This window comes from Rhagoletis zephyria, unplaced genomic scaffold (assembly GCF_001687245.7).
Source record: "Rhagoletis zephyria isolate East Lansing unplaced genomic scaffold, Rhagoletis_zephyria_1.1 Rzeph_scaffold_17485, whole genome shotgun sequence".
NCBI classification, from domain to species: Eukaryota; Metazoa; Arthropoda; class Insecta; order Diptera; family Tephritidae; genus Rhagoletis; species Rhagoletis zephyria.
Genome location: NW_016174546.1, coordinates 1 through 10836, shown reverse-complemented (window position 1 = coordinate 10836; position 10836 = coordinate 1). Strand labels below are relative to the sequence as shown.

General features: G+C 33.0%; 1 protein-coding gene across 2 annotated transcripts; it reads left to right on the top strand.

Moving 5' to 3' along the window:
• Positions 1–704: 704 nt before the first annotated feature.
• On the top strand, positions 705–6932 carry LOC108379850 (monoacylglycerol lipase ABHD12). Of its 2 annotated transcripts, none has more exons than XM_017636206.1 (6): positions 705–747; positions 2033–2069; positions 4925–5043; positions 5124–5311; positions 5388–5900; positions 5979–6932. In XM_017636206.1, exons 1-6 carry the CDS (start codon positions 720–722, stop codon positions 6303–6305), a joined length of 1212 nt encoding a protein of 403 aa, XP_017491695.1. In that variant the 5' UTR covers positions 705–719; the 3' UTR covers positions 6306–6932. The 2 variants fall into 2 exon arrangements, with proteins under 2 accessions (XP_017491695.1, XP_017491694.1); XM_017636205.1 differs by lacking the exon at positions 705–747 and adding an exon at positions 3707–4211.
• The last annotated feature ends 3904 nt before the right edge of the window (positions 6933–10836 follow it).

Genomic DNA, 10836 nt, shown 5'->3' with positions numbered 1-10836 from the left:
TTACTTTTGAAATCCGGAGTTGAAATGGGTCGTTCATACAAGTTTTTTTTGCAACGTTGCAATTTCGCCAAAAATGCCACCTTGCCACGTTTTATGAACGCACTACTATCTTTAATTAACCATATTATGATATTATTGTGTGTATGCAATGCATATTCATGAGTGAAAAGATATCACATAAAAACATTTTCTGTGTGCTGCGAGCACTTTCGTCGCAATGATAATGGCTGAGCGCAGACAAAAGAGTAATATTGCTGCTATTCACAAATACATAATGTTGCTCTCGTATTTCACAATAAAGTGGCTTGTCGCTGGAATTAGCGGCTAGCTGGAGCATTTGCTGAAAGAACTTATTCACAAGTCCGGTGCTGAGCGCACACATTCGCCGAGAGCTCGTCATCAAGCGTAAATATTGTCGAAAAAAGTTTTAACCGAATTATTTAATAAACGTACATATATACATGTTTACAGAGTGAAACTGCTGCCTTAAAATGGCATAAACCGAGTGTTGTTTTTTAGGTTGTATACTAATTAGTTTTGCGTGTTGCAAACAGTCAAATATTTAAGGTGTTAAATTTGGTGTTTGTTTTACTACTAATTTTTAGTTGTGAGCAGAGTGTTTCTAGAAATCACTTAATATTTATTGAAACCAACCGATTTTAATGAGGGTAGACGCTACAACAACAACAGGGTTTATTAGTCTGTTTGATACATGTGATATGTGTGTAAGTTGCCGTAGCCGTATATGTAAGTGAATTTGTACTGAAGTTTACATACATACTATATTCGCTCAATGTACTAACGGATATCTATGTACATATGTGTGTATGGCTGTGTTTGATTATATTGGTTAAGTCGCGAAGGTTAATTGGCTTCACTAAATCTTTCACTAAATAAATGTTTAATCCGCTATGCTCCAAAAGCGGGGACTTGGGGAATATGTGATCATTAAACCGCAGCGGTCCTGGACAGCTACTTGAATTATCCGAAATGAAGTTTTTTATATCTATTTTTAACTTTAGTAAAATGTATATACAGCTGCGGTCAATAAGATAGTAGCAAAATTCCAAATGATGTTTACAACTTATCTTTATATATTTATATTTACAAAAAATCAAAGATCGCAAAAAGTTCACAAAAACTAAACTTAAAAAAATTTCATCAAAATTTAAATTTTTTTCAGAGTTTTTAGAAAATTTTCGAGTATGCAGTTTTGTAGCCCACTAAATTTCAGTATGATAAAGTGCAAGTTTCAAGTCACTAAAAATTACCGTTGATTTTTTAGAATTTTTTTTTATAGAATATTAGAATTAGATATTGTTCATGTGTTATATGGAAGAAAATGCGCAACACCCTCAACAAAAAATGTGAAAAATCAACGATAGTCTTTAGCTATTTGAAACTTGCACTTTATTATACTAAAATTAAATGAGCTACACAACTGCATACTCGAAAATTTTCAAAAAACTATGAATAAAAAGCTTGAAGTTTTTATGAAAATTTTTTTTAAGTTCAATCAATTTTTGTGAATTTTGTGCAACCTTTGAAACGTTTATATTTATGTGGTTGCCAGCGATATCATTCTGAATTTTGCTACTATCTAATTGATGGCAACTGTATATTTTTTAATATAATTTTTGAGTGATACATACATATGTATGTCATGTGAACTCCAACCCTAAAAAGCCAAAACAAGATTTAATTTACGACATTTCTCATGCGGTTTTCTACTAGTCATCATATCGTCATGCCGGAGTTCATTGCCAGCAACTCCCATAACTTGAAATATACGCCGCCTAATTGATAATAGTGCCATTTAGCGCTCTACTACGCTCAGGAAAAAGTACGATCGCTGTTATCAAAAAAAAAAAAAAAAAACAAATGACCTTCATGTTCTCTCTTTCTCCCGCGAAAAAATTGCTAGCTGCATACATACTTATATGTAGATATATGTACATGTGTATATATATGTAATTGCAAACAATTTTACGAACTCTTTCTTTCTTTATTCTATATATTTTTCTATTTCTAGTAATGTTTTTAACGCGCAGAGGGAAATTCTTAAAAAGGTGACTGTCACAATCTTTTATACAAACAGTAAGGTGTATTACGAGTATTTGTTATATCATTAATTAATGTACGAAAGAGTAATCACTTCTATTTGACAAAATTAGATCTTAATTTCCATAGAGAGATTGACTGTAACACATTTAATTAAACTTTAATGAATGTATTCGATTATAGACATTTTTTTAGTAGAGCTTTCGCACTTAATATTTTATTAAAAATCTTTTATTTTATGTCGCAGCGAATGAGAAATGTTTCATGAAAGGTATACCGATTATAATTTCTTATTTTATATACATACATAAATGATCTATTCAGGTATTTTCTAGAGAATACATTAAAATTAACACGAATAAACCAGATATCCGGTTAACCAATACACTGATGTATATTAACGTATATACAAGTACAATGCACCATTAAATTTAATTGAGTAGTTAGTAGTAATTAGTAATAATAATTCTTTAAGACGAAGTAAAGAGGGAACGGATTTTATGGAAATTGCCTTTTTTCTGCTTAAGGTATAGATTATATTCAATGAAGAATGTCCACGATTTAGCTTTCCCTGATTCCATATATACACATTTGATGTTGCCTTTTTTTGCATTTTCTACCTTTAATTGTTAAGGGCAAGGAAAAAGCCTTTATTCCTGATAATATGAAAGTTTTAAACGTTCCATATTCAAATTGGGCGCCATCTATATCAACTGCCCGTGCCCATCTCTAATTCAAAGTAAAAATTTTTCATATCATGACACTAGTTCATAAGTTTTCTCCTTTTACATGTAAAATAAACATTTCTAAAATAAATGAATTTTTTTTTGTGTTTATTTTTTGGTTTTTGTCTTTTTTAGTGCCTTTTTGCCTTTTTGCGATTTCTAGTGCCTTTTCCTGCTTATTTCGCTATTTTCTTTTGCCTTCTTTAGTCTATTTCATTTTTTTATTTTGCCTTTTTTATAGGTTTTTGGTCCTAAAAATCCATTCCCTGTTTATAAACGATATACACATAAGAAAAGAAGTTCGCATTCAAACGAGTATTTGCATTTTTTTACGATAATACACATTCTGCCCGTAACTACGCTGCCCTTCGGTTATGGTACGAAAATGGCTCTTATCGCTAATTAAAACCATTAAGTATGTAAATAATTTCAATCCGAACAAGATTTCAGTGTAGCACAAATTTAGGGTCTTTGCTTAGGCTCTCAAACGAATTATGCCCAAACGGTACACCCATTTGCGATGGACAAACTCTAAGCAGATTCTGCTCAATATCATAAAAAATTTTTTTTACAGCGTGTCAAAGTTCACACTTTTTGGTAACTAATGGATACCACCGTTTGGTCATTATTCGGTCGAGGCCCTATTTTCGGTAGCTGTGCAGTTTCAAAATAAAATAAAACAAAATCGCTAAATCACTAACTACACTTGTTATATGCAAGTGGGACTTTCTCTGTCCGATTGATTTGCGTTCTATCGGTCTTGGGTTTACTTTATTTTTTATCGATGTATGTATGTATGTATGTAGCTTAAACTCTTTTTCACTAACCTATTTATTGTTTTATGTTCGAATTTAATAGTGAATGCTAATGCTTTATTTTTTTTTGTTCTTCTCTCTTCCATGTTAAATCCATCTGCATAGTAAAAATTGCTGAATGGCGCAGTGAATTCGCCTACATACACCAGTCAAATACACAAATGCCTTATAGCACAAATTAAAGAAAAAGTAAAAATTAAAGAGAAAAAACTAAACTAGAAAAGAAACGCACTTTCGAATTAAGTAGTTGTCAGTATTCCATTGCCGTATTTAACAAGTTATTGAACATTGTATCATTCACATATGTACATAGTTCCCCAGCTAGACGCACCTGTGAAATTCCCAAAGTTCCCCTTCCAAAACATTTGTTTGGTTTTGTGTGACACTGCAGCCATTTCTTGTGGTGTTCAGTCGACTATTTTGTGTTCAAATTCAATGTTCGATTCCTTTTGGGCCTTTCAAGCAACCAACGAAATTTAATGTCATTTAGGCCTGATAAAAACGATTATACAAACATATATGCAATGTACGAAACATATAAATTCTTAAATATAATATTTCGTGCTTCAGTCATTCCGGGAGCATTCATATTAATTTGGCTGACGGGGATGTAAGTACGCTAATTTTATATACATAAATACATTTGTAGAATAATTTTAAATAGTAATTTCCATCACATTCTCCAATAAAACAATAAGATAAAAATTAGAAAATTAATCATCCAGCGTGTTTGTTTTCTTATCTAACATCTAAAATTTTTGGTTTCTGCTGATCTTTATTTTTGTGTGTTTTAAGCTATGAAAAAATGTGTTCGGTATTCTGCTTGAGTTGAAATATTTTTTATATAACCATAATTATGATTTTAATTCATACGTACGTATAAACATATTTAATGCGCATCTCTCATATTTCGTGGTATGTTTGCTTATACGATTAAACATTTTCTTTCATTCGAAAATCGCTTTTAAGTAAGAAAAATACATCGTCGCCTGGCGCGCAATGCATCGTATAAGATAGTCCGAAAATTTCATAAAAGAGCGAAGAAACTTATTTTTTTCACCAAATATGAGCTTCTACAATAATTATACACTATTAAATTTGTGAAGTAGGGAAGCATTGAGACGGGGTAACCAAAATAAATTTGCTTCTATGCCACCGCATACGTGGTACTGCATTTGGCGGATACGAAGTATTGCGCGCCAAGCAACGAAATGACTTTAATAAGTTTTAGTTACTTGTATGTACGTATAAATTATTTTGCTTAAGACAATTACGTGTACATACACTAATTCCATTATCTGTCTTCTCGCCTTTTTCCCACAGAATATCACTTGCCGTTGTCCAATTATGTATGCTAGTATTTTTGATAATATTTGTTGGATTCCCTCTGGTGTTTCGTTACTCTATAACGTTGCAAAGAGGAATTCTGTTTCTAACTTTTAGTAAGTATTTTAAAAATATAAATAATTTTACTATAATGTTGTATAATGTGCATTCATAAAAACAAATTTTTCGTTAATAGTCACATACCCGAAAGATCTCGATCTGTCGAATCCGGCCAGTATAGGATTGTTTGGCACTAGAAGTTTACATATTAGTGTACTTGATCCAGATGCTGAAGAACGTCATGACGGTATACGTATCGGTGTATGGCACGTATTGCCCTTACAATTAGCGAAGCGCTTTGCTCAAGAATTGAAAATTGATACGGTAAGTAATTTATTTTTACATACATACATACATACATATGCTTGAAACAAATTAAAATTTTCCTCCCTACTTACAGCAAGCACATGAGGAACTGCAGAACACCACCATTGAAAAAGATGAGAAAATAGACCAATTGATGCCTGTACTGAAATCGGAATTCCCCGATGTGAACGCCGAGAATGAGCAGCTCTTTTATGAGCGACTGCTCAAACTTCCGGGTATAATTGTTCTTTATTTGCACGGCAATACCGCATCTCGTGGCTCGGGTCATCGTGTTGAGATGTATCAGCTGCTGCGTAAGCTTGGTTATCATGTAGTGGCGTTAGATTATCGTGGCTATGGTGATTCTGACCCCGTTCCACCCACCGAAGAGGGTATTGTTCGCGATGCGCTCACTGTATATGAATATATCAGGAATGTGACAACTAATCCGATCTTTATTTGGGGCCATTCACTTGGTACTGGCGTAGCGTGCCATCTATGTGCGGAATTAAATTTAAATTTTAAGATGAAGCTGCCACGTGGGGTTGTGCTAGAGGCGCCTTTCACGAACATACGTGATGAAATACGGTTACATCCATTCTCACGGGTGAGAAAAAATACCACATATTTAGATTTATTTTAATGTTCTACATTTGTTTAAAATGAAATACTGTTTTGGTTGCAGCCCTTTAAGGACCTTCCTTGGTTTGATTTAACCATAGCGCGACCAATGTATTCGAACTCATTACGTTTTGAGTCGGATCGACATATTGCGGAATTCCGTCAGCCGGTAATGATAATTCATGCTGAGGATGATTATGTTGTGCCATTCGAACTGGGATACAAGCTCTATCGGACAGCACTTGATACTCGTGGGAAAACTTGGGGACCTGTTGAGTTTCATCGCTTCAGCGGCAACGCAGGTTACGGGCACAAGTTTCTTTGCCGCGCGCCCCAACTGCCAGAACTGGTAAAACAATTCGTCGATAATTTTTACAAGGAAGATTTTTAAAAAAATGCCGAATATAATGGACATTGGTGTTTTTCTTAATATGCGTTTTTGGCTCAGAAGATGTTATATCAATATTGGCAAATCAATTATATATATCGTTACCTTAATATAGAAATGCCCTAACTCATATAGTCCCTGAAACACAAAAAAGCCGTAACTAACTAAAATTTGTTATTGCTTATAATGATGTGGGGACATATAATTCGATGAAATGCTTCATAAACATTGAAAAAGGGAATTATGGATTTTTACTTAGCTACGGCTTTTTGTATTTCAGCGACAATCAGCCTCATTGCGTAAGTCGTAAATTAGGCTGAATTGTACGACTCGACAACATTAGCATTGTCTACTGTCATGCTGAAATAAGTAAACGACGAAAATCATCGAAAACTATGCAGTGCTGCCAAGTTTTTCCGTTTTAATATACTAGTCCAGTGGAAATTTTAGACAATGACGCTAAATTTTCGATACGATTCGACTCTCGAAAAACGACTTGCATTCGGCACGACTCTCCCAATGAGGCTGAATAAGAGTCAGGGCCTTTCTATATTAATGTATGTAACATACATATGAACGAATCAAAGCTTTATAGTTTTTCCAAGCGCAATATTTGAGTTTTTAGTTTGACAAAAGCTATCAGGATCAGCTATCCGTATATTTTAGACGCCGTTGGTTTAAGCGACTTATGCATATCCGATCCATAAACAATTCTAGTCAGATGAAGTGCAAGTTTTAAGCGGCTAAAAATCGCATTGATTTTTAATATTTTTTTTTTCTGTGACTAATTTTTAATAACCGCAGATTTATACGGAATAAAATATTACAAATTGAAGTGAAATTAATATTTTAAGAAAATATCTACCATCGTTGATTGCAATTCATGAGTTAGGGCTTTTATTTAACGAAAAATTACACACATCAACAATCTTTGCGATTGTCAGAATATTTTATGCATTTGTCAAAAATTTCTCTAGCATCATGGGCTACTGAAATTTTATGCACCTCAACATCAACAATTTACTCACGATTCACAAACGCTCTTATAAGGAAAAAAAGTGCGAAAATCCGTCAGCAAAAAAGATAATTAAAAATCAACGCGATTTAGTAGCCACACTTCATGAGACTAATGGCCTTATTCATAAAAAATAAAGTAGGTGCAAAGAGCTTTATAAATTGATGTTTGCATACATTTTTCAATTTATAGACCTTTTATAAAGCCACTTTATTTTATATGAATAAATACCATAACATTTTATGGTCTATAAAACTGCATACTCAAAAATGTTGTAAATATTCAGATTAAAAAGCTGGAAATTTTGATGAAAATTTATCGAATTTTCCTAAATTTTGTATAAAGTTTGTAACTTTGATTTATATGGTTTTGGCTAAAGCTTGGACAATATTTTTAATGAAAAATAACAAAAAATTTAACTTGAAAAACATTTTGAATATTAAAAAAAAAAAATACAACACGTGAACACTTGTTTGAGTCACTGTTGACCTCGTAATTAAAGTCAATTTTTTCGATAATAGAAACCGGACACCAGCTAAAATGAGCCCACACCCAGGATCTAGGCTTATTTTATTTGTGTATTTGGTTGAGCGTATTTGTATTAGATTCCCTGTACAATCTGTTTTTTTTGCTTTGAGTTTTCTTTTCTTCACTTGATTAGTTTCATTTTGTATTTTCATTTGCTATCCCATACAAAATGAAATGGAGACGCCATCGGGAAAGAAGGGAAGGGAAGAAAACTTTTTGCTACGCGTTGAAGGTATTTGAAAATATTTTTGAAATTCACTTCTATCATTATACGACACAATAGTTGGCGGAAGCAACATATCTGATGTGATGTAAATCATATTTTAATTGTGGAATAAGTGAACAATTTTGTATATCCTTGATTTCAATAGAAGTTCAAAATAGTTTGACATTTTGTATTTTGTCTAGTTTCTTTCCGTTCCATTTTAAATCGGAACGCATACGTTCTAGTAACGATTCCTCTGGGATATTTTTTGAATTTTTCTCGAAAAGGTAGCTGACTGTACTATACACTTTTTTTACCATCAAACTTGAAATATTTTCTCAGCAGAGTATATGCGTGCATCCAAATATCATTCTGGAACAGAGTGAGAAATTTATTCAATCTTTTCACGAATAAATTGGAACGGTATGAACTATCGTACAACTTCAGGTTTTTACGCAGCATACTGTATCTTTTTTTATACCCGAGCGCACTTGTGCACAAGGGTATTATAACTTTGTTCACATAACGGTTGTTTGTAACAGGCAAAACGAATCGAGATAAATATAGACAAATGTATACATAAATGATCAGAATGAAAAGAGAAATCGATTAAGCGGTAAAGGCTGATTTTCACTATGTCAAACTCAGTGGCATTTGTCGTCAAATAAGTGAAAACACATTGTCAAATGGGATTAAAAAGCGGTTTATCGACTGATTTGGATCCGGATAGGTCTTTAGTCGTGTACATACGCTGCTAAATCGGCTATATGTCTGTTTTTGGCCTATAATATCATCGGCCAAGGTATGGATAAAGGAGATAAAGTTGTGTCAAAATATGTCGCCAAATTTTGACGTCAAAATATGACATAGTGAAAACCAGTCTTAACTGTCTGTCCGTCCGTCCGTCTGTGCACACGATAACTCGAGTAAAAATTGAGATATCTTAACGAAACTTGGTATGTGCACCTCTTTTGGGCGTAGGACGGATGGTATTGAAAGTGGGCAAAATCGGAGAATAACCACGCCTACCTCCCATATAACGGTAATTTTCAGAAATACGAAAACTTCGATAAATCAGTAAATATTAAAGCTAATTTATTCAAAATTGATGCTTGCAACAACTCTTAGAACATTATTGAAATCGGACTAAAAGTACGGCCGCTTTTCATATAACGGTAAATTTCAGAAATGCTTGAAACTTCAATAGCTCTGATCCAATACTTTTCGTGAAAAATCCTGTAAAACTGTCAAACAGCAAAATTACTCTCTGAAGTGAGAGTAAAAAGTGAGTAACAACAAAAAGAATGACAACAAAAAATCCATTTTTCCTGTAAAAATGTCAACCAGTGATTGCTTGACACATGATTTTACCAGAAGAAAAAGTTCGGGTAAAATCTTGCAACTTCATTCTCTACACAACTCTCCAAAAGTCGCTCTCATTTTTCAACATTTTCAACATTTCTCCTGCAAGTTCGTGTAAAATCCTATAAGTTCATGGAGTACTGGATCAGAGCTAATATGTCGAAATTTACAGACGCTAATTTATTCAAAATTGATACACCTCGGCTTACCATGTAACGGCAGCTTTCGGACAGGTGAAAAACATATATTTAATATTTGCGCAGGGTATTTAATGTTCGGCTCTGCCCGAACTTGGACTTTCTTACATGTTCGATTATATACTTTGCTCTTTTCTTTACCATCAAATGGTAATGGCTGTCAAGAAAATTCGTCGCGTCAAAATTTCCTTGTTCCCAATCATCGTACAGTTTCCTAAGTAAAAACACTATCAGCTGATTGCCGAAAAATGAGATCACCTGCTTTTTGGCATTTGCTCTTATCTTTTACAATTTAATTCATTTCTATTACAATTTCTTCCATTTCTATCACACTTTCAAAATACACTAACACATTGAACCAAAAACCCAATACACTAACCACTTCAAACTAAAGATGTCTTAGCACTCTTTCGTATCGACTTTTCAAACAGGTGGGCAACCCTTACGAAAAAATAAAAATGTATTGCACATACATATATAGGCCAAGCTCTTGACACCCATTTTTTCTTAATTGAATGAAGTGTGAAAATCTGATTTCATTAACAAAAAATTCATATGTAAGGTGGTAATTTTTAAAGAGGTGTCCAACCTAAAGAGGTGTCAGTCCTACTAACTGTGAAGATATTATAATATTTAAAATGGTGGCAGCCCTACTAAAAAATTATTGGACATCCAGAGGCCAAGCACTTTCACTTTACACTTCATTTTCTGTAATCCAACTCTTAATTATTTAATTTTGATATTTAATTATAAATTTCAATGCCAAATCGTCTGCTATTTAATGATAAAATACAATTTTTTGAATTGTTGAAAATAATAATTTCATGTTCATTACCTACTAAAAGTGAGTATTTTTTTTTTGAAAAATTTCAGAGTAAATTTAAAAGTCATAAAGTCGACAGTGGTGATAAATTTACTTTGAGAATTGAAAACCAGAAAGTCGATTCCGAAGTTAAGAATCGATTCTGCGTGCGGCTTTTCCATCTCTAATCGAAACCAAAAACCATGATAAAAAAATAGAAGGTAGTTTCACTTAAAACTTTTTTGACGGTTACAGGCATTTTTGAAGTTTCATAAATTGCACATTTTAGAAGCAGCGTTGCCACATTGGTATTAACAAAATATAATTGATGGTATTTTGGGATGGGAGTTTCTATAGTTTTTGATGGTTCTTACAATCCTAAAAGAATAATTTTTGGAGTTTTCAAATGTGCAATAATTATGATT

Coding starts and splice junctions, on each gene's coding strand:
- LOC108379850 (XM_017636205.1), top strand. CDS start 4,081: ATGTCATTTAGGCCTGATAAAAACGATTATACAAACATATATGCAATG. Junction 5,044..5,123: donor AATTCTGTTTCTAACTTTTA/GTAAGTATTTTA, acceptor TTTCGTTAATAG/TCACATACCCGAAAGATCTC. Junction 5,901..5,978: donor GGTTACATCCATTCTCACGG/GTGAGAAAAAAT, acceptor TTTTGGTTGCAG/CCCTTTAAGGACCTTCCTTG.